Source organism: Danio rerio, chromosome 13 (assembly GCF_052040795.2).
Source record: "Danio rerio strain M-AB ecotype USA chromosome 13, GRCz13ab, whole genome shotgun sequence".
Classification (NCBI taxonomy): Eukaryota; Metazoa; Chordata; class Actinopteri; order Cypriniformes; family Danionidae; genus Danio; species Danio rerio.
In genome coordinates this window covers 10,337,359-10,362,641 of record NC_141033.1, presented here as the reverse complement: position 1 = coordinate 10,362,641, position 25,283 = coordinate 10,337,359, and the positions used below count along the sequence as shown (strand labels likewise).

The following is a 25,283-nucleotide window of genomic DNA, read 5'->3' as shown; positions in this document are numbered from 1 at the left end:
ACCTGACTTAAGATTATAATATTTCCCTAAAGCCTACCCAGTCATTAGATGCGCCGATTTTCCTAGATTTCAACCATTTATATATGTTTTTAGAATAATATTTAGGATATAATTGAAATAAAGCGAGTTGACTGACGATTTTCCTTTTAGGCCTAAATGGAGTTTCTTAATGTTTTAACATTTCGTAAACAATAGCCGTTTTTTGTTTGTTGTTTGTTTGTTTGTTTGCTATATAGACTACTCTAACATTTCTCGACCAGTCAATTCTTGGTCGCAAGGTAGCCTATAGAGACCAATGTAAGTAATGTCGTTTAAATATTTTCCCCCCAAGGACGATGCAAGTAGATATTTAATAGTGATCTGCACTGGGATTTTTAATGTTTTACCAACTTATAAAAATGGTAGACCCAAAGAACAAATATATAACGCTGAACTACGTTGTTTCGATTATAATACACGATTTTACAATTTTGATCTGCCATTGTTGATTACTTCTATGTTAGTTAATAAGTTTTAAAACACAGGATTCGTAAATGTAGACTCGCACAATCCATCTGAAGTATAAAATTGTTGGCCGAAATAATAATAATAATAATAATAATTATAATAATAATAATAATAATAATAAAGTCTTGCTTAAGGTCGGTAGTGCAAGTTTACAATCGAACTGTACTTAAATAATTGTAAACTCTAAACAAAGGTTTTATATATTAAAAAGAATATGTAAATGTACAGTTATTGTCTAGAAAAACAAGTGCCACCAGCGCCTATTTCATTTTTAACCCATCCATGTTTCCTTCGCCTCGACACTAGTATTTTAACAGAACAAAAATAATAAAAACAAATAATACAAATAAACGCATAATTCTGTGAAAATTCAAGCTGCAAACTGTAATACATTTGCATTTGGAAGCAAACAGTTTTAAAATGAAAGGGATAGCAACAACAAGAGAGGCTGTTGATGGAATGCAACTAACACAAAATTGCAAGGCCGTTAAACGTCTCCCATAAACCAGCTTTCCAGCATTAACTCAGCGTATAAGATTGCATTTATAGCGTATTAGCCTCTCTACTTTGAGAGCTATTCCTTTTCTTTACATCGTATGCCCGAATTTTTAACAACCTGTCTGCCTCTCTTAAAGCATATGTAGACACAGCAATATAGACACTTGTTGAGTTATGGACAGAATAAGCCTATTGTACCCAATTCACTGTGGATTCAAAACTTGTTTTTGAGAATACTGTTGCAACACACTTAATGTCACGTTGGTTCATGGGCTTACTCAAAATAATTGCTACCACCTTGTTTGAAAAAAAAAATGCGTCTGAACTCGGGACTTGAAAACTAATCTGACCCCGCGTATATACAACCAATTTAGTTTCAGATAAAATACTGTAAACAGTCTATATATTCGCGAAAATAAAATCATAGCCCTGAAAGAAATTGTAAATGCTCTAAACAGAGAAATGTGGCCTAGAGGAAACATCCCATTAACGTCTTTTGGAGAAGTGTGATTGATCGAAAACCGTTAGGTATATTGCATGACCTGAAATAAGGGTTGGCTGGGGTTGAAGGGTGTATATAGGCAATATCTTTTACTGAAAAGTTGAGCAGTTATTGTCATGCAGTGGTAAAATAAAGTTTATCAAAGGCTATTAAAGTCCGTCCATAAATAAACTAACATAATAATATTAGCAATAATAAAACATTCTATCAAATGTATGACTTGACAAAGGAAAGTAGCCTATTAAAATAATCGTTATTATTTTATCTCAATGACAGGGTTTTAATAATGCATACAATAGAGTAATTTGTTTATCTCACAATTGAGTCGTTAGCAAAGAGAAAGAAATTCCTCCACCGTGCTGAGAAAAAGCATACAGTAGACCTAATGTGCTCGATAACAAGCACTAGAATATAGTTTTAATCATGAAAACTAAAACAAAACATCAGCTAGCTCAAGCGCATGTTGACACATTGTGCTGTTAAGTTTAAATATCGAAATAAAAAGTGGGTATAACAATATAAGCATTTAGATAAGATTAATAAATATTGTTGGTGGATGTTTTTAGTGCAGAAAGTTATAGTTTATTTTAAACTTAATATTTATGACCGCTATGAATTCAAAACCTAACCGAAGTAAATGCAAATTTCAAAAGCACAATTTGAAATTATTTTAAATGATTTTGACTGGGTATCATCACGTGACCAGATAAATGTCATTATTGTAAACAGGGACCCCACAATGTTACATCAGGACACCTGCTCAAAAAAGCAATGCACAGCATGCACAACAACAAAAAAACATTCAAACCTTTTTGTTTTGCTCAGTAAATGCATTTACTGTTTATTGATCCCAAAGGTTACATGCAGTCGCTTTCCAAAAGTAAAATACAAATAAAAATGAAGAGATGCCCATAGTCGTTAAAAATGCTGTTTTGGTATTAAAATGAAATCCCAATAAAAATAAACGATGTTGCCTTTTTAAAAGGATAAATGTAAATAATGGGAGTATGCGACTGAGGAGTCCTGGGTCAATTGCAATCTAAAATAATAACGATATCAAATAATGTTTATATCAACAATTAAGACGTTTATTAGTTTTTTTTAAACACCTCGAGGACATTACATTCCAGAAAAATACCTCTATCAAGGCCCTCCATATCAGCTTTGCAAGTAGGTCAGCCGACAAACATCCCCAACTTTCTTTGTCCATTCCTTGTCTCATTTGTTTGTGTTTATACGCATCTCGCGATGATTTACGCTAAACGTTCACGTACAAGCGTCCTTTTGAAAGGGTCCACGTTTAAGAGCCAAGGTCGACCAAGTTTGATGACATAGGGTTCAGTATAGTGTCGTGTAATGAATGGTGGTGATGCACGGAATCAACACTAGGCACTGGGATGGCGCTGGGACCAGGTGGAGGTGCGAGGCCGTGCAGGGACTGAAGCCCGGAGTTCGACGTGAGGAGCAAAGCCGGGCTCGACGAGGTGTGATCAGGAGTACCAGACGGTGTTTTGTCGTCGTCCGAGCTTCCTAAAATAGTCTTATTTCCATTCATGGAGGACGTTAATGGGTTGTGACTGTTTGTGTTCGAGTTCTCATTATTCTCCCTGTAAAAATGAAAAGGTAAAGTTAGGGTTAGAGAAAATCCGACAACCTTTTAAAAATTTCAGATTTAAACTTACTTCATTTGGTGTAAAACGTTATCTCTAAGATGCAATATAGAATTATATAATTAGTTTTGACACTTGTTTCTTCTTCTTCTTCTTCTAATAATAATAATAATAATAATAATAACAACAATAATAACAACATAATAATACTTAATAGCTAATTTGCACAAATAGTTATAATTATGCAACATGCTTTCTCAAACAAATCTAAAACAACTATTAATAGCCTTTATCTTAATGACAGTGGGTTATTTAGGTGAGAAATATTTAAAATGTTAAAACAGTATAAATAAAAGCCAACAGGAATAAACCATCACTAACGACTTCGCGTAGACTAAACTTTAGAATATTTCCATAAAAATATATGTAACAATAATAACAGTGTGCATCTTTTTTTCTCTGCATCAGACATTAGTCTTATTACACATCCTAATTCTTGGCGTTATTAAATTTACATAAAAGACAAACAAATTAACTGATAAAGTTTACTTTTCCTGCGTCTACGCCATAATTATTTATATGGTTTGAAATAAATCATGTCGGTTAAAACATCGTCACAAACTGATTTATCTAAATTCTAAATCACAAGGTGTCAATTAAAGGTTCATTCATAAAGTATTAATTAAGGATAAAGTATCGGGAAACGTATGAGCTAGTTTAATGGTTTACATTGTGGTTTCAACTTGACTAGCTCGCCTGCGGGTGAAACAAGACACGTTTAAGGAGTAGCCTTTGCAACTGCACACATTCATAACAAGAATATGTTCAGATACTTTTTTACAATTCAATGAACATTACCATTAATTAAAAGCGGATTATTTTTCCCTCAAACTGGATTACACCAAAATACACACCACGGGCTTTAAGACTTTTCCCGTAAGCATGGGCCTGCTTTTCTCAAACAGCAGCCTACTTTTTATTGCATATTACAAATGACATGGAGAACTATTTATTACAAAAATAACGATCAACAATTACAGAGAACGGATGACATTTGTACCGACTGTGCTCATCCATCTGTGGGAACTTTAGGACTTTTTACACACTCACCACTGACTTGATGTCTTACATTGCACGGCACGAATATATGCATATAATGCGTTCCAATTACTTTTAGAACCTTAATAATATTAAACACTAATAAAGCAACAAACTAAAATTCCGTACCTCTCCTTCGCCTCCGCTGCTCGGTCGCGTTGTCGTCTGTTTTTAAACCAGTTACTGACTTGTGTCGTTGTTAGCCCAGTTGCCTCAGCTAGTTCCCTTTTCTCCCGCGGGGAAGGGTAGGGGTTATGGGTATACCATTCCCGCAGCACGCTCCTGCTCTTTTCTTTAAAGCAGTAACTTGTCTCCTCGCCGTCCCAAATGGAGCGGGGTAGCGGAAACTTTCTTCGGACGCGGTACTTCCCAACAGCCCCAAGAGGGCGGCCCCGGAGCTTCTCAGCCTCGATATAATGCGCTTTGAGCCACAGCTGCTGCAACTTCGGATGGTTGTGCGGGGAGAACTGGTGGCTTTCGAGAATCTTATAAAGCTCTCTGAAATTCCCCCTATGAAATGCGACCACAGCCTTCGCTTTGAGCACACTCTCGTTCTTGTGGAGATGTTCGCAAGCCGGTAGAGACCACAAAAAGCGGCCGAGACGTTCAATGTTTCCACCCTGCTGAAGAACCTCGCAGACGCACGCCACTTGCTCTTGCGTAAAGCCGAATGTTGGAAGCATAGACATGGTTTGTCTCAAAAATAAACGTCCCTCTTTGTACTTGTATGTCTATCTAAGCGATGACTTGGACTGTCCTTAAAGAGATTTAAAGTAACCCTTGGGAGGCAAACATTTAGAAAGACTTCTTGAGTAGATGGAATCAAATCCCACCGGGTGAAGAGAGGCACAAAACTTTAGATCCGTTCAAACAAGCATAATGCACACCGTATATCCATCTATAGCAGACGAGAGAAAGTTGTTCCTCCTGCGCGAGTCTCTCGCCACCTCTTCTATGTCGTTTCAGCATAACGCACTCCCGAAGAAGGACCTCGCTCTCTTGTTTTAATAATATTATTCTAAGCTGGCAAGAAAAGCGATTATGTGAACGGTGATTGGTTGGTTATCTGACCCGGGGATGATGAGGATAAGACAATAGTTTTAGTCAAATTATTTGCCATGGTTACGCTGTCATTCAAGGTAACCTGATATGCTTTGAGGTGGCTCCTTGGGCTGGCTGACTGATTATTCCCTTCATTTAGAGCCCGCCCACCGACATCGAAATATAGCCTCGACTTTCCATGTATATTACATTTTTTTACCCGGGGTTTGACAGACACTTCTAGCAACCAAAGAGCGCTGATCTGTGAGGTTGTGAGGTAGCAGAAGTTGAGCTGAGAGCACCGGAGCAAGACTGCGCACCAGGCGCTCTCCAAACCAAATGTTTGAGTGACCATAAGCAGACAATCCACCCTGGATATGCACACCTTTTCTCTCTGTAACTTGTCGATCACACCAAAACTATGTTTCAAAGTTCGGAAAACCCCCAGAATCCATAAACTATGTCTCACTAATTAATAAGCAGCACTTATGAATTACCATAATGAAATTCATTTAAAGAAAGTCACGATTTACACAAACATTTTTATAAGCAAAAACTTTCAGTCTTTTTTGTCCTGTTTACATTTGTTTTCAATTCAGTGGCTGTTTAATCGGACCAGTTGTCCCGTGTTATGCATTATTTAACAGTTGTTGAAGACAAACAAGGGGGTATGTTTCTCAAAGTGCACGCGCGTGGAAGCCAGACATTATGGACTGGAGTAGAACGGGGTTGGAGGGCGTTTTTAGGTAGTATATAGCGGTTTTCAAGGATACACGCTAGATTGAACAGCGATTGAGTATTACACCACAAAGGCACTGAAAACACTGCGAGGGACGTTTGAGCAGGTAAGACAACTCATTGAAAATTATTGAAAATGCTGTTTAGACACTAAATCTATGTTTGCGCATACATGTGCTACTTCGGTTGATTTGTTGTCTTGCAAGTCAATTAAGTAAAACTGTAGGTGTTTGTAAGCGACAGTTCAGAAAGGCGCATATTTGAATGATGACCTGCCATTAAGCACGTCATTATTGGCAGATCATCAGTCACAGTCTCTAGAATGAACTTTAACTCAACGTGTACAGTGGCTTAGAAACAAAGTTATTTTCACCAGGTAGACTCCTTTTACAACTGAATGATACTTGAGGCCACAAGAAAGTTCAGCAAAATCACATCTTACACGAAATAAAACTGCTGACGCTGTTGAGGCATGTCAGCCTCGATGTAAGGGAGAGAGAAAATTGCTTAGTATAAGGTCTGGTGTGTCGTTGCGCTTTGTAGATGTCCGTATACTGCTGTGGTGCCGCGAAGGCCTGTGATGTGGCTTGTTTGTGAAGAAACTTCAGAGCTTGTACAGCAAACTATCCAAAAACACGTCAAAGCATGTATCGTTAGGATAATAACCCATCCCATCCATCTCATTAATTGTTTCGCGTATTATAGTCGCCCAAAGATATACTTTTTAAATACTTCCATAAGTTTTGACGAACAAATGCTAAAATAATTAATAAATTAATCAATAATTAATGTTTTAAGACATTTTGACAATACAATCTTGCGATATGATTAAGACATCACAAATTCAATAATTTAACAAGATTATTATAACTATACACAAAATAGTCAATAAAATAAAATAGCAGCAAAATAATCGTAAAATCCAACAAATATCCAAATATTTTTGTGTAAATCTTGAATTTACGCAGTGTAAATGTCTGTTTTTGATCCAAAATAAATAATGAACATTACATAAATAAAAGTAGAGCTGTTTGCACTTATCAAGGAAAGGGTTCAAATAGTTATTTAGATGTCGCATCAATTGCACTTTGCTGTGAGAAAACATTAAACCTGTTGCTTGAATATCTTTACTTGCTGTTCAGTGCTCTTTTTGATTCACAATATACCAATATCGGCTTGTTACTGAGAGTAAATAAAAAGTTCTTGTCCCAAATTATGTACATTTACATAATCTATAGTCGTTATAGCATAGAGGCCAGCTTATTGTGTGATCGTGTGAGTTATTTTATCTATATTCCACTTGTGACACTGTAATGAAGCTGTAACAATGCAGCGAAGCAATGGAAACGAACACTAAAAGGATTTTGGATGCTTTTGTATTGTGGGGGTATGTCAGTGACAGGCCAAATCAAGGTACGTCTCGCCTTGACACTGTTTGTAAACGGCTTGTTTCCACGGATCATTTTGATCAGAGCTTCGTAGGACCTGCGCTGCTCGTCTGCATGGTGATTATTACAATGCTGATGAATGGGGATCGCGTTTCGTCTAATAGCCGCCCCCTGTTTTGACAACCTCCCACAGCTAACCGGAGAGCGCGCAGCCGCGACCTCCACTAATTGGACTGATTATTGCAAGATGTTTTTTCCTCTCTGGAAAGCGCAGGGTGGCGGCAGTGCGCGGCTGCTCCGCGGCTTGCACCACAAGACCTGATGAGTTACATTCTTTCAGACATGTCATGTTAAGCGGGAATAGTAAGAATTAAACCCAGACGTGTGGTGTCAGCGTGCGGTTCGGTGGAAGAAAAACAAGACACCCACAGTAATTAAAAAAACTGAATGCATTAAAATTCCGCGCGAAATAGATAACTAATTGCATTTAATAATAAGAAAAAACACAAGTCGCAGAGGTGTGCATAGTATAAATCACACTTGCTATAACACTCATGTGTACTTTTCTAAAAACAAAGACCGCTTAAAATTGGAGATGAGGCTTGTATTTGACACAATAATGAACGGCTAAATCACCTATACATACAATGCCTGTCTTTATAAAAGTATAGAGCTATAGTTTTGATTCGAAACCCATTTTTTTTTTTCTAATGTTTACTCATTGTTAAGATACTAAGAATAGACAAAAATCATTTTGATTATTTGAATAATCAAATATGAACAATACATTTAATAACATTTAATAAATAATAAAATATATGCATTTATAAAACCAAAATAAATGAACAAATAAATAAATAAATACAAATTTGCAGCCGATTTAAATCTGCCCTTGATTTTTAGAGTTAAAGGACAAATAGCCTAACATATTTATAAATATATAGGCTGTATATTGGAATAAACATTGGCATAGTTTTTTAAGGTATCCGTTTTAAGTCACAGATAAACAAAAAATGACATACACCACTGCCTAAATAAAAATAAAAACAACCCGTTAATAAACATTGTACTCGACTGGAAACGAAAATAATTTTAATGCTGTAGATAATTCCTGAACTTAGGCTGATGATGACCCATTATGACGAAAGTCGGGTAACAAGTGCGTTATTTCAAAAGCCGGCTTGGCGGCATTATTATTTTTGGTGGTGTATTTCACCTTCTCTGACCTCCGTACACGTAAGTAGCCTTTGTCGTGCACGAATCTATTAGAGATAGGTCTGTTTATTGGTGCACAACTTACTGTGACGCATGACTTGATGATTTGTGTTTTCCCTGGTGACTGGGGTCGCGCGTGACTTGTCGAGAACCTGCTCTGTCTTCTATACAGTAGCAGTAGTTTGCTTGATTTATGATTAAAGAAATGCAAATAAAATATTAACTCAAAATTCTGTTTATGCAAAGGTTAATTCTTCATAACATCATAATAATGTTAAAGCAGCAAGTGCAGCGGACAAATAAAAGTTTATTTTTTATCAGTAAAATTAAACGTTGAATATAAATCGAAAATTAAAGATATTACAAATATTTCGTTTATTAAACTACAAAACCAAGAGAACAATATAAATATATTTTAGGGTGAAGAGTTTTACAAGTTATACATCAAATGCTATCTGATACCTGCGATTTTACTGAGACTTTTTCATGCATTGGTTACATTTGCTGACTAATCCTCTAATTTTCCCTAAGGACCTAAATGAAACCACACATTGTAGAGATTATATGGCAATTGTTTGCATTTCGGTGAGAGGTGTGTACAAATGTTTACATATCGTTGGCTTTGGGTACATGGCTACGATTGATCTTCAGGTTAAAGTAACACCTGTAAATGCAAACCTTTATTCACGATACAATAAGTTATTTGTATTTTGCTACTTCCTCACAATTGCTTGGTATGTAATAAATATGTAATTAGGTTTTAGCTATTTTAAGTTATATATTTAATATTGTATACATGAAAATGTGATAAAACAAGGGGTTGGAAAAATATTTCATAGAATGGTAAACTTTAATTTAATAAAATGAAATTGTGGTATTAGTGAGGTGAGTTTTGACAGTATTGAAGTTTTGAGAAGTGGCTGTTACTTGATGTCGACAGAGGAGGCTTTTTCCAAAGGTTTTTTTTTTAGTTTGACTTCAGTTTTTTATTTTTTTTACTGGTTTTGAAAAGTAAGAACATATGTTTGCATTACTTGCCTCAAATTTTTTCCTTGTTTCGCACTTCTTCAGGTCAGCATTAGTTTTCATCAACACCAGTTGATAAAATTCAGAAAAACAAGCATATTTCAGGCATTTTGTGTTATGGCATTGTTCACCTATTCAATTTTATTTTATTTACTAATGCGTGTTTTTGATTATTTATACATTTAGCTGCTTGTTGATACTGACAGGAAACAAGGGAAATAAGTGAATGAATTAATAAATAAAAGAGACACAGGAGCACAGAATAATATGCACAACTTGTTGGAAATAAAACAAAACTAACATAATTTATTTTATTTTATATTAATGTACACGCAACACACTACATAGGAAAATTTGTAAAAAGAAAGAGAACATAATAAAGTTTGAGTCTTTTGGGGGGTGGGGGGTGGTTGCTTAAAAAGATTAACATCAACAAGAAAGCACTGGTCATGATCACATTATTTGTTTATTAAAGTGTTTTGGGCTTATGAATAAAGAACTATAGATACACAACAGTACCATGTCTAATAACATAATAATATGCATACAACTGTATTTATTAACTGAATAATAATAAAAAAAAAACATCTAAAATGAGTTTCATACATTTTTAGAAGTATGTGTTTTGTAAATATGATAAAATATGATTGTGTGTATCTGTGTTGATGTGCTGGAAAGGCTCATCATGTGGATTTACTGTCAGTTGAATACAAGTCACAATAATTTGGTCAGTGTAGGCCACCCACAGTCACACACAGCTGACGGATGGCTACATGTGTCCATTCCAGTGGAGAATACCAATCCATAATGTTTCAGTCGCTTATATTCAAAATATCTCCCAAACTTGATCTAACTAAAACTTAATCTTTAATCAAACATGATTTCAACTTAAATCAATAAAAACTAGAATTACACAAATAAATTCTTTATAGTATATTATAATATATATTTATATTTAAATGTGTTATCTGAGAATGTTAAATATAGATAAATATATAAATAAAGATCGTTTTTCAGTAAATTGTATGGGCATATGCCAAACATTCAGCTTTTTAAAGCCGTAATCTTTTAGAGCCTGTATAATCTCTATAATAAATTGAAACTGGTACACACATGATTGACAACACAATGTTGTATTGTTTGGTTGTTTATATTTCCTGTGTTATAAATGTAACCATGGCATTTATAGTAGCTGTTAATTTTATCTGAATGCATCAATAAGACATTTCTTCACCTTAGAATTATAAGGTTCTATCTGACATTATTGTAAAAATTGAGTTATTGACATATTCTTATTAAATGACAACTTACTTACATTATGGGATGTTTTTTAAATTGGAAGTTGTTTAAATTTTTAGACTTTTTATTTAAAAAAAAAGGTTACACACATACTGTTTGCTATGGAATGCAAAAATTTTGAAGCTCAATAAGCACACACTATTTTTCCCTCTGTTAAATAATTTGCGAGCACAATTTGGGTAAATCATCTGAGATAACAAAAACAATCATTTGTTTTAATCTGAATCTGAAATTGAAAATCACTTTTTAAAACAAAATAGACTACACAAAAACGTGTTGTAGAAAAATGCAGCTATCAGTTTTTCTCCATTTTGATCCGACGGCTAACTCATCCAGCCAGTTGTAATAATTATAAGCAGCTACATTGTTCTACTAGTAGGGAAATATTTGTATGCATGTACATCATGTAATATGATAGGCAGAATGCTCAAAAAATGTAGTCTTGCTAACAACAGTGAAAAAAACATACTGTGCGAGAGTGCAACGACTCCGCCACCATATTCATGAGTGTGTGTGTGGTAGCTGGGGCACACATTCAGACAGTAGATCAGTCTTCAGCAGTCACGCATTAAACAGGACTTTACACCCACAGGTCAGGGCAGATAAAAGCCTTCATGACTGAAGACAGAAGTGTCTGTATGTATTACAGATGACCAAGAGCAGAATGAACAGCTGGCTTTACAGATATTGTAATATCTGCATTGTAATGATCACCATGCAGATGAGCTTAGCAGGTCCTATGAAGCTTTGATCAAAATGATATGTGGAAATAAGCTTTTTACAAACAGTGTCAAGGTGAGATGTACGGATATTTGAAGTCAGAATTATCCATCCAGAATTATTAGCTCCCTATGTTTTCCGAATTTCTGTTTAATAGAAAGATGTTTTTCAGCACATTTCTAAACATAAGAGTTTGTTCTGTTGACAATCTAAAAAAATAATACTTGAGATGTTTTTTTTTTTTAAATATTCTTTTAATCTAGCCAAAATAATAAAATAAAATAAACTAGATTTTATCCAGAAGAAAAAAACGTTATAGACAATACTGAAAAAAATCCAAAACATCATTTGAGAAAAATAAATAAATAAATAAATAAATATACAGTATATATATATATATATATATATATATATATATATATATATATATATATATATATATATATATATATATATATATATATATATATAAAGCTTTAATTATTTTTATGTTTGTAGAATCCTCCACAAAAAGGGAAATGGCATATTTGTTATATCGCATTGCAAATGTATTTTAAATTAGATTTAAAGGGTCCCTATTATGCTATTTTAATGGATTTTGATGTAGCTTTTAAAAGGTTTACATGCATCCATGGTTAAAAAAAACGACTTAAATTTTTCATACATATTCAACATAGCCTCATTTTTTAAGAAGTTTGTAATGATTTGTTCAGAGATCAGATCTTTCTAAACCCCACCTTTTTGTGGGTCTACTCTTCTCTGATTGGTCATATGGCACAGCCTATTGTGATTGGTCTACTGCTTACACCATGTATCTGAAACTAAATATATCTGAATTTCAGATGCACAGGATTCATCAATCCTCAGTAATTGTACATGTTTTAGGAACAATGGTGTTAATTTAAAGCTTTCAATTTATACCCGAGTCCAATGACGAATCAATTAAAGGTGCTGCATGTAAGTTTTTGACTCCTCTAAAGCATAAAAATCCCTTATGTTTGCGGATATTTAAGAAACATGCTAAGTGAACATGCTTATACATCTCTATAACCTGCCTAATGCCAGAACACCCAATTATATTTCAGCATTCTGGGTTGCCTTGGTAGAAAACACGCCATTTTTCATTTCAGCGATGAAGACTGCTTCAGTGTATGCATCCTCAGCTGAAAATGCGACCTCTGGAGGACAACAGAATCTTCTGAAATGAGCCTTAGATTTCAAATTATAAAAATCCACTTTAGGTGGTTTTTAGTTCGCAGGTAGTATAAATATTACAAATGTAAACCTTAGCTGAGCAGTATACACTGTAAGACTATGCCCTAACAACACACAATGTGACAAAATTCTAGAGACAAGCAAGTTGACTGGCCCCACGCAATGCAATATGACAGAAACATTTAAATAGAGCCATTCAGAAGCACAGAATAGTTCACTCACTGCACTTCAACAAAATAGAAAGTTTTAAAATGTATGTATTGTATACTAAACCTCTTTAACCTTATTAAAAATACACGTTGAGTGACTTATTTTTTTGATTTGCACCGAGTCACAGTTCTAATGTTCATTTTTACATGTTTATTTATTCAAGATCTGAGGTAAACATTTTTTGTTGTTTTCAATACAGCAATGCAAGTCACATAAAATGGTATTCAAACTCACATTGGTTGCATTTAACGCTGAAAAAGGCACATAATCAGTACCTGTGGTAATAGTAGTTTTCATAGTAGTTTATGCTGTTGTTCAGCTGGAAGAAACAGAAACCGTTTCTAAAATAGAAATTTTAGATGATAGTTTAGGCAAAAACCCCTTTAACAAGAAAAAGATTCATTAGGTCATGTGGAGTTATGGTGTAGGCTTGATGGCCAGACACGCTTGCTCATATTGGTGTCATCAATTTGGCACATTGTGTTTGCATGGAGTTGTCAGAGAAGCGGCCGGGTTAAAAAGTCTTGAATTTACACTGCAATACCTAGTTCTTGTCAAACTTATATACAGCACCTTTAAGCAGGTGCTAAAACCGAGACTTAACATGTACACAACAACAATGTATCCAAAAATATGTTTTCCTGTGCGTTTTCAAAAAGTTTAATGTCAACATTTCCAAATCTATCCATGTTTACACACCCCTATGAAAACAAGACAAAAATGGTGTAATACATATGCCAGGCCAATATTTGGCACTGTCACCTTGTTAGTAAACAGTATCTGTAGGAAAGTGAAGATGAGCCATCAGCAGCTGGGCACTCATGTCTATATTATTTGCAGTTTGTGTATAAGATTTGTTTTTGAGGTGAAGTAAATCCACACTTTGCTGATGAAGCAACAGGAAACACTTGAGCAACTACAGCAACTTTCCACACATTTAGACACAGCATGTGAACAGCCTTAAACAACAATGGAGGACATACAGCAGTTCTGAATTCTTGGCATATGGCTGTTTGTCGCAAGAAGAGGCAAAGTAGATTTTGCCAATAAAAAACAGGCTAGGGTTATGTAATTGTGTTACAAATCTACATGGATAAGTCACTGAGTGAAACTAGAATTTATGATGACTCGTTTTGACAATTATTCCTTCCTTTCAAAGGCCAAGACACAACAAGCCAACAGTGGGCCGTTGGTCTTCATTGGTCCGTCAGTCGGTCCTGCTTGTTGGTTTGGTGTGTTCAACATGTCTCCTCTCGCCGGGTTAACGTTGGAGCTTGTTGGCCTGATTTAGTATGTAGAATCAGGGTCCATATTGAAGAGAGTGCTCTGACTGGTTATTTAGCAATGAATCAGAGCATGAGTGAAGTGACATAGCAACTAAATTCAAGTCAAAATTCAAGGATCACAAAGAACCCGGCTGTAATGTCACTATATTTCCCAAATATTTGCAAACAATATGGATTGTTAGATGTATTATTATTATTATCAGACATATTTGCAAGAGCAAATTCCTCCGTGGTGAGTGACAATTACTGTGATAACGGTACTAACTGCTGCTTTGTTTACACTTTACACACACACAAGTCGGAAGTTTCAGTTTCCCATTGTGAATAAGAAAACAGATACTGCCCTCCGAGGGTACAGAAAGAAAAGTCCTCCCACGCAGGTACAAATGTGCTCTGTAGACTAAGTTGGTTTTCATCTATTTGGTGTGTTCTTGGGCAGCTTTTTGGTCTAGACAGAACCTGCATGAAAAGCAATATTTAAAAAAAAGCCTAAAAGAGGCACTATAATAATAACGTACAAATTAAAGTAGAATAGTTTTGTTTTCTCGCTTCCCAGCAAAGATTTAAAGGGATTGTATGAATGTTCATAAAAGATATAAACCTTTCACTTTAGTGTGAACTATCCATTTAAGATAAAGCCTAAAACGGTAATTTATGCTTCTGTTTAAAGCCATGACCAGGTATCAATTGCAAGCATAAAAAAGGAAAAAAAATAGAAAGGAGAGAATTTGGATATTTATTGTCACCCAGCGTGACTCCAGAGGGAGGGAGGTACAAGGGTCACACTTTTGGTCTGACGACCAGCCTTGGCCCACGCCGATATAGAGACAACAGCCAAAGCCATATTTACATCAACTACAGTAATATTATCAATAAAAGCAAAAAGAAAGGCACCTTGCAGTAATTCAGTCCAGACAAGTGTCTAAGCAGCTGTTCAGAGGCTTCCTGTGAGGGCCTGGTGGGGGACGGTTTGGTTTGGGCTGCACTGAAGGACCTCTACACTTCTTCAGCACAGTCCAATGTCTGATTAGTAGGGCCAGACAAAATCAGTATTTATGTGAAATGATTTTGGGAGTATCGTAACTAAAAGCTTAATATATGAAATAAGAAATAATATGTTTTTAACTTTTATTTATTACATGTTCTCCCTGCGTTCGCGTGGGTTTCCTCCGGGTGCTCCGGTTTCCCCCACAGTCCAAAGACATGCGGTACAGGTGAATTGGGTAGGCTAAAATGTCTGTAATGTATGACTGTGTGTGTGTAAATGTGTGTGTTGATGTATCCCAGAGATGGGTTGCGTCTGGAAGGGCATCCGCTGGGTAAAAACTTGCTGGATAAGTTGGTGGTTCATTCCGCTGTGGCGACCCCGTATTAATAAAGGGACTTTTATTTAATGTTTACAATGCAAATGCAATTAGATCACTTATTTGGTAAACAAAGCAAGTCTCTCATATAATATTTCTACTAAAAGAGAGAAAATATTCCTTTACAAGCTGTATTGTAAATAAATCATATGAACATTTTTATATTAGTCAATATTATTACTGAAAATATTTTAAAACATTTATAAATATAAATGTGCACACATTTACACAAGTAAAGAAATACTGATTAGGTGCAGATTAGGTTAAAAAAAAAAACAGTTTTACAACCATAAAGTTTGTCTATTACATTGAAAGTCATTCTGTGCAATGTTATTTTATATATCTTTCACTCTCACTGAATAGATAAAAAGATTTTCCATTTCGTTACATCAAATGATTTCACTTATTTCACAAGACCCTACAGGCTGTAACAGTCATAGGACCAATAGTAACCAAAAGGGTGGCTAAGCATATAAATTAGGGCTTTCAAGAAATAAAATGTGCAATCAAATTAATTGCATTATGTAGCACTTAAAAGGATAATTCATCCAGAAATGAAACTCTCTCATCATTTATTCATCCACTAGTTCCAAACCTGTTTGATTTTCTTCTCTTCAGCACCAAAGAAGATATTTTGAAGCAAGTTGATATTTCCATAGTATTATTCGTTCATACTATGGGTGTCAGTGGTTGCTTGCTTATAACGTTCATAATATCTTGTGTTGTGTTCAACAGAAGAAATACATTTATAAACAAGTTTAGAATCACTTCAGTGTGAGTAAATGGAAACGAAATTCTTAATTTTGAGTGAACTATCCTTGTAATTATTAGAAATCACAATTTAATTGGAGATCATAAGTTAGCTGAAACGTTACCCCCAAAATAAAATTAAATGTTTAATTATGGTTTTGAATGAGAAAAGTGTCTTAGAAGGTATTAATATACATGAAGGCTAAGCCTACAATGGCCCAGCAAATTGGACTAAGTCCAATAGTTATTTTACGTCCCTTATATTAAATCAAGTGAAATCAAATCATACAGGTTAAAATAAACAGAAGGCTCATTTTTGAATTTTTGAGTTAGTCATACAGTCTATCTATTCAAGTGACTAGTTCATTCACCATTGAAGTAAACTGCTCTAATGCACATTCATTCTGAAAACACTGCTTAAAAATGTGTGTTGATCGGAGGCATGCTTAATTGCTAAAAACAGAAAATATTGTGTTAAATAAAACATTAAAACACTATTAATTCTTGGTTATTGAACTGTTGTGCAACATCAGTATCACACTTGCGCTCATGCTATTTCCGAAACAAAAATGATATTGCCCATATATGATATAAATGTCAGACAGAAACCCAGTAATTGTAAATGTTTGAGGCATTTGACTGCAGTGAGTTGTTGGCCTGCATCATGTTGGTCAGCAATCAGCTGTATGAAATGTAGATCTGAGAAAGGTCTCTTAAATGCATTAAAATGTTATGTTTTATTGTTTCTGAAATAATTAAGACAACACTTTTTAAAGTGAACTAAAGAAATGTCTATAAATTATATTATTGGTAGAATAACTTGTAACTGCATGAATTCTGCTGCTGGGGCTACCAGATCTGCCTCTCTTCGTCGGAAATCATATTTGGAGCTTGCGGTTGTGACCCAGTACACACAGCCCTAAAAAAGCGGAACCATGGACATTTATAAAAATGACTCTGAGATGAACAGGGATCCACTTTGGTGCTGACTGCCAATTACATGGTATTATGCAGCATGGTGCTAGTTACTCAAAAAAAAAAAAAAATGGTCACACTTTACAATAAGGTTCATTAGTTAATGTTAATTAATGCATTTACTAACATGAACAAACAATAAAGAATACATTTACTGCTGTATTTGTTCATGTTAGTTAACGTTAGTTAATGAAAATACAGTAGTTCATTATTAGTTCATGTTAACTCATGGTGCATTAACTAATGTTAACAAGCATGGACTTGGATGTTAATAATGCATTAGTAAATGTTCAATTATGATTAATAAATGCTGTACATGTGTTGTTCATGATTAGTTCATGTTAGTAACTGCATTAACTAATGAACCTTATTGTAAAGTGTTACCAAAAAAATAAACTAACTACAGTTACTAGTTTCTTCATTCCAAAAATAACTCAGTTACTTTATGGATTACTTACATCAAAAAGTAATGCATTACTGTTAAAAGTAATTTTTGAGTTACTTTTCCAAACAACATTTTTAATTCTCTTATTAATGAGCTTATAACGTCATCGTCACTTCAGTACTGTATGGAAAATTCACTATTGATCAACTTCACTGTTTTAATTAATTTGCATTGTCACAACTAAAACACAAAACAAACTTAAACAATAATTTATTCAAGTTAGACCAGTAGTATAAAAATGAAAATATCACAAAGTTATAAACCAGCTGAATAATATTTTCACAACCAAAAAAAGCAAAAACTAAACTAAACTCTAGCTGTCAAACTAAGTTGCAGCTTCGTAAAAGTTTGTATCTAACTCTTAAACATGTTCCTTCACAGCTTGAGTATGAAAATAATGACAAAATACAACAAACACGCAACCTTTATGACATAAATAAAAGAGAGCTGATTTATCATTTGGTGAAACTCATTACAATTTACTGAAACTCAGCATCAAAAAACTGCTATTACAGACAACCATTTTAAACAAATCAAAAATATAACTGCTGCTCAAAGATGAATTTTCAAACTAACCACAAATTAAACATGGCATGTCAACAACATATGCAAAGTAAGCTGTGTATATTCAAAGTGCAAAATCTGCTATTGTATACAGCTCGAAAAAGGTGTAAAACAATGAAAAAAATAAAATAAAATCACAGCATTTTTTTGAGCAACACAACACTACACGTTGTCTACTAAACTAATCAATATTGTTATACAGATACCAAATGTGTGCTTATTTGTTTGAAACAACATACATAGCAGTATTAGTAATACTAACTTTAATAGTCTCTCAGTCTCTCTCGCGTGCACACTTTGTCTACTTTGCGTGCATTCGGTCTCTCTCGCGTACACACTCAGCCTACCTAGTGCGCATTCAGTCCTCTCTCGCACATGCACTTGGCCAGTCTCTCTGCTTTCATGTTAGTTTTGTCCAGTCTGGCGCCTCGTACATGATGCGTCTTCTTAACAGTGGTTGGTTGGCAAACTTGGCATCCACCAATCCCACAAGGCGCCACAGCTGTAAACAGGAAGATGTAGGCTAGACTGCAGCTAAAATTAAGTAATTTATCAAGTAACGGACAAACGCATCATATTGAAAAGGTAACGGATTTAATATACTTAAAACATATAAGTTACAGTGTTAGTTACTGTCAAAGGTAATGCCTTTTCTGTAAGGCATTGCTAGCTATTACTCAACACCACTTATCAACCACAAGGGAAGGTGAGAGAAAGTGAGTCCGAGATAGTGTCGCTTTGGTTAAATTAGTGTTTTAAATCGACAGCTATAAAATAAATATAAAGACAATACAATATACATGACCAATTGGTCTCTTACTTTTCCCACAAAATGGTCAATTATTCAATTATTGCTAAAATTAAAATGAATCAACAGAAAGTATGCATTTTCTTTCTCCAGCTTAAACATGGAAACATTGGTGCAACCGGAGCATGCTGTCAGCACCACCCCATGACTGTTTTACTAGTTCTTTTGGATTTAGCAATAGGCTAATGGCTTGAGGTCGAAATGATTGTAAAAGTGTAATAATTGACTGAGGACATTTATTTTTAGAATAAAAATGCAAACCTAATGTGCAACAAACAAAACATGCCTTTTTTTTTTTTTTTTGCATTTTTATAAAATTGCCCATTGTCAATTATTGCTTATTTTATTTTCCAAATATCATTTAAATGACATTGTTCTCATTTTTGTGTGAACTGCATACCTTCATCAATACATGACTGAGTTTCCACAGCTGTGTGGACAATGAACATCAATAATATCCTCCAGAGATGCTTTGGTTTTAATTTCAGCGCCTGTAGTAAGCAACACCTCTCAGAACTGTTGAGTCGACAGATTACCAGGTAAAACCAATACTGGTATCAACATGTCTGTATTTGTTGCGATAACCTCAGAGTCATGATGCAGTTGACCTCTAACGTTATCCGAATAAAGTCCATCGCTTCCTGACGCGACATCTTTTATTCAAAGAGGGAAGCGAGCGGTACTGGGTAAATTTTAGGGCCTCTAATGGCCAATAAACCTGGATGTTCCTCTCCCACAACCGCAGTAAAACACAAAGGTGAAATTATTGAGACTCAGTACATTCTTGTGTCTTTTAGAGGGTCAAAGGGGTTCAGACTCAACATGCCTATAGAACACATGTCTTCAAATCACTTTTGAAAATGCAGACCTGCACATTAAAACAATATCTATATACACCCAGCCGTGTACGCAGAGCTGCGGTGTTTCCCAACTGACCTCTCGGTTACAGGCCAGCTGCTTTTGGGATTCGTCCTGCTCTCCAGTTCCATCCTGATATTTCCTCTCTCTGCGTTTGAATAATAATCCTAAAGCGACTAGAAAAATTAGCATTCGCTTTTCGTCAAATGACTTCCACAGTTCCTTGTTTAAAAATGCACAGAACGCAAGCGGTCTAACTTTAGCAGCACTTGAGCAGTCTGAAGGTGGGAGGCGAGCGCCGGGTTCATTAACGGTCCTCCTTCTAATGGTTTCTTTGGATGCCATATGTCCTTCATGTCAGCTAAGACTCTACAGTTACAGTTCAGGTTAGTGTGAAAGACAGACAAGTTGTATAATAAGAGGCCTTGGGGCTTTTTAAGCAGATCTCACCAGCTTGCGTTACCATCAATAAATTCAACCCTGCAAAAGTGCTGACATAAATTAGGGGCCCCGTTCTCCTGTAACTGTACTTCCAAAGGTGTCATTGTTCAGAGCCGCATTAGCAACCCTCGCAGTTCCGCAATTAAATGGCCACTTCTTCAACAAATGCCTCCTCTCCTTGGGTCACTGATAGCGAAAGACTCTTAAACTTTATATTCCCTGATGGAGCGGAAAAGCAAGCACAACAGTTGGAGTTTGATGTTTTGGCAAACTCATTAATGCGCTGTTCTTAGGGGAGGTGCAGAAGTGTTTATTGCAGTTGTGGGTATTTGTAGTATCGAGGGTGTTATTTGCTGGCCCAGAGGTGTTTTTCTAAGCTTATGAATGCTCTGATACAGGGGTAGTAATTTATATTTGATGTTTAAAAATTGGAAAATGAAAAAATCTATACTGTCTCAAGAATAAAATGTTGGCTACATTAACAAAATCCTTGTACGCCTTAGAATTTCATCTGTCAACATCAGTTCTGTATTTGATTTTATTCCAGCAGTTTACTATCAGTAACCATCACTTAAACAATATATTGCTAGACTTGAAAAGAACTGAGCCACTATCAAAAGTAAAACCAAATTCAGGTTAATAAAGCATTAATACAGCAATTATTATATTATATTATATTATATTATATTATATTATATTATATTATATTATATTATATTATATTATATTATATTATATTATTATCACTATTCCCCCACAGTTCAAAGATATGTGGGATAGGTGAACTGGATAAGTTGGCGGTTCATTCTGCTGTGGTGACCCCAGATTAATAAAGAGACTATGCCAAAAAGAAAATTAATGAATGAATATTATAACTACTAGTGTAAATATTACTACTCTTAGAACATAAACCACATTATGAAATAATACATTTATGAAGTATTTTTAGTATTATTTTTCCCCTTCATGGGAACTACACAAGTGTTTGAAACAGACTATGGGAGATAACTAGACGACCAATCACTCTGAAGAGAAAGAAAAAGGGCCAATGAAATGCCAAATTAATTGGCAGAACATGGCTCTGCAGGTGCCAGTGATTTGTCATTAAAGAAGTATATCAGCTGGCGTCCGCAGAGCGAGCATTCAAATTTTGCCAGCTGAAGAACCGATCACTCAGCTAACACACGTCTTTGTTCTCTATTTGGGGAACGTGGGTTACGTTCATAACCAGGACGTAACCAAGACATTCCCCTTTATGGACTATGATGAATAACAATATTCATATTTCATATTTTTATTATTTTCTAAGTAGTGGTAATTTTTAATAACGTCCTGGTCACGAACGTAACCCATGTTTCCTCCAATACGAAAAGGAGACGTGTGACTGGAACAGACTAAAAGAGATCACTCTTCAGAGTGTATGGTTGTCTAGCAAACTCCCATAGTTTGTTCCAGACACACATCTTCTTTACTTATTGGGGGAACGTAGGTTACATTCGTAACCAGGACATTATTAAATATTACCACTACTTATAGAAAAAATCAAACATTTGAAATATTAATATTGCTATTCATCATCATCATTATTATTACGCAGTGCTTTAATTAAACAAATAACAAATATTAACACAATTTATACATATAAAATGTAATATTTGTCAGTGATAAACATGCATAATTTATTTTAAAAATACCTGAATTATAAGGAATCATTGCAATGATGTTTATATTTTATGCAATATTTTTGTTGTTGTTTTTTTTAAGTGACTTTTCTGGAAGTAAGCACTTAAGCACACATCTTTAGATCAGCAGATTTTTTTGCTTTTGTCCAGTCAAATCTAGACTAATCCAATCATTTCAGACTGCTTGGAACAGGAAAAATGGACACTGACTTGAGTTGAGAAAAGCGTAAATGGAAGTTTATGCATGTCAATACTAATTTGATGAGGACGGGCTTTCACTTGCTTTTCACCTTTTAAATTTGCCACGGCTTTCAATGCCCCGTTTATTAAAGACAGGATCTATTTGGTTTTCTTGATTTACACTTTTAAAAAGACAACATTTTACGAGAATACAGAAGGTTGTGTCACAGCTTGTTTTGTGAGCTGCGAAAGGCTTCAGTGCTGGCTAGAAAAAGTGAGAACCTAACCCTTTGAGCAAAGCTTCCAAGAAAAATAAAAAACACCCATTTCTCAAGCTTTCGGTCAAAAACACAGGTTCAGTAGAGAGGAGGATGGCATCTCGCCCAAGTCAGTCAGGTTAACAGAGGCCACTGCCACCAAAACAAGCAGGCTATGGTTGCCCAATGCTGCATATTACCATGAAATTAAGCAAAAACAAATATCAGTCCACCACGAAACAACGGAAACAGGCCAAAACACAATGGATAGAAACCAGGACACAGGCCAAAACACAGTGAATCAATCACATCAAATGTATGTACAACACGGCATATACCCTATTGGGGTTGGAACTAAAATATGCAGGACACTGGCCCTCCAGGACCGAGTTTGGACACCCCTGTGATATACAGTATATAATCATATAACACATCCCTAATGGTTTTCACTACAAATACCATTAAAACCATTTCTGTCATGACAACTCTTGGAGAGATTTAGTATAGTAATGAATATGCACAGTCAAGCCCGACATTGTTCATGCCCCTGGCAAATTCTGACTTCAAGTTTTTGTTCAAATGTAAATAAAAGCTGAGAAATATTTTTCCCCACAATGATGTCTTATTATCTTTTGGGAAAAAAATTGCTGGTTAAATTAACCTAAAGTCAGAATTTACCAGGGGTTTGAATAATTTCAGCCTTTTCTGTACACTCAAAAAATGACGTTTGCTGTTTTTTCAAACTACCTAATTAAAATGAGCTGGGGGATTGTTGAGTTTTTGTAGGGGGACAACTTACATTTTTAAAAACCACTCAGCTTAATTCCTATATGTTGTCCCAACACAAATTGATTGTGTGGAACCCAGCATTTTTACAGTGCATTTAGCAATGTTTATGTGTTTGGTCTTGTCACCATAGATCTGCTAGGCTGGTGCTGCTTTGATTAGTGGTGGAGAGCAAGAACCGAGACTTGCTAATGTACTGGCAGCACATTCACAGACATGCTGTCTGAGAATATAACATGCTGTTGCTGCAAACATCACATAAATTTAACCAGCAGTAGCAGATCTGTTGTTGTCTCAGCAGGTAATCACCTGCCATGTAGTGAAAGCAGATTGAATAGGACCTATTAGTCTTATGACAATTTTGTTTTACAAAGCTATAAATTTTAACCATCAAATACAGCGGCTTTAAATGATTTCCAGTGTCTTTTGGGACATGAATATTAGGATTTTTTTTTTACATGCCACAAATAGAGACCCACAGAATCAATACAGTTTCCATTAAACCCATATATTTCGGTTGTAACCAGTAAAACCATTACAAACCTATAAGAGCTTCCATTATGATTTCTATTGTTTCTTTGTTTTGATTAGAGAAGCACAATGGAAACACGTCAAAACAATGGAATTTTAGAAAGCAAATATAAGTTCACAACACATTGAAATCCAGCCACAACACAACAAGAAATTCTCCCAACCACTAAAAGGGGTTGGTCTGCAGAAACTGGCATTTGCCTCTGAGTGTTTGCACTGAACAAATATACATTTGCACTGTTTCTATTGTTATATTGCTTCCTTACGTGTGCATCAGCTTGTTTCTCTTGTGATGCTGGTTCATTTCATTGTGGCAATTAAGTTGTGTTGAAAACTTCTATTTTCATTCTGCATTTCATTGGTGTTGTGAACGGCTGGGCCACCGTAGTAGGCACCAGGCACAGGAAGCACCAGATGGTGGAGGCTGGGATGACGAGTTAAACCGAAAAGGTCAGGAAGTGAACGGAGGAACAGGAAAAGACACAGGATCTTCTTTTTGAGCATCTGTATTTTTTTACAAATTGGATGGCTTTGGACAACCAAAGCTTAGCAGCCTTTTCCGATGAGTGACAGGCGAGTGGAGGAAAGTTGAAATTGTTGAAGTATGAATTTCACCGTTTGTATTTTCTGCAAAACACTAAGTCGGATCAGTCCCTCTTGATTGGCAAGAAGGGCTTGTCCTGCAGTCGACCTGCCGGCAGATGAGGGGGGGTTTATTGGCGAGTCAAGTTCAATTTGTGAAATCTGTTCAACTTAATTCAGAGGATCTCATTCCAAAAACATGCATTAGGATGAAGTTATAATATTTTTGACACATAATACTTGTGATATCTTACTATTGCAAGTACATTGTGCATATAAAAAAGTACAGGGTCCCAATTTATAAGTTATCAACAACAGTTGTGGACTGTGTGTTAACAAAGGCATAGCTTGAAGAAACTTTTAAAAAACAGACAGCTATTAACCTGAAATCAGAAGCATGGGTTCGTATGACTTCAAGATAAATAAAACAAACAATGTACAGCACGTTCAAATATATCTTAAACTTTTGACATACAAGTCAAAGACTTTAAAGGGAGTTTAAATAATCAGATATATTCTCTTTATTCCAGACACTAGGTCCAAATAGTACAAAAGACAGACTAAACAAACCACACATTAAAAAAGACAGTAATGCAAATATTTCATCAAATGTGACCGATAACGAATCTCAGTAAGGCTAGGATTTATCAACATTAAAATGCTATTATGAGAATTCTCCAAGCGACAGAAAACTTATATAGATCAAA

The 25,283-nt window shown here is 35.2% G+C and overlaps 1 protein-coding gene and 2 long non-coding RNA genes across 4 annotated transcripts in view; 1 reads left to right on the top strand and 2 right to left on the bottom strand.

Moving 5' to 3' along the window:
* Positions 1 to 2,316: 2,316 nt before the first annotated feature.
* Positions 2,317 to 5,157, bottom strand: six2a (SIX homeobox 2a). The gene is given in 2 exon segments (NM_131783.2): positions 2,317 to 3,114; positions 4,345 to 5,157. Coding segments are annotated over 2 exon segments (867 nt in total). The 5' UTR covers positions 4,905 to 5,157; the 3' UTR covers positions 2,317 to 2,807.
* An 800-nt stretch (positions 5,158 to 5,957) lies between these two features.
* Positions 5,958 to 25,283, top strand: part of LOC103911981 (uncharacterized) — a 76,040-nt gene continuing 56,714 nt past the window's right edge. The window contains exon 1 of the long non-coding RNA XR_015505748.1: positions 5,958 to 6,101. This is a non-coding gene — a long non-coding RNA (uncharacterized LOC103911981). The remainder of the gene's footprint in view (positions 6,102 to 25,283) is intronic.
* The window catches only part of LOC141377137 (uncharacterized), a 56,256-nt gene continuing 49,053 nt past the window's right edge, over positions 18,081 to 25,283 (bottom strand). The window contains exon 4 of one of the 2 annotated variants that reach the window (XR_015505747.2): positions 18,081 to 18,953. This is a non-coding gene — a long non-coding RNA (uncharacterized LOC141377137). Of the gene's footprint in view, positions 18,954 to 23,955; positions 24,686 to 25,283 lie in introns of those variants that run through there. The other variant, XR_015505746.2, reaches the window with a different exon arrangement.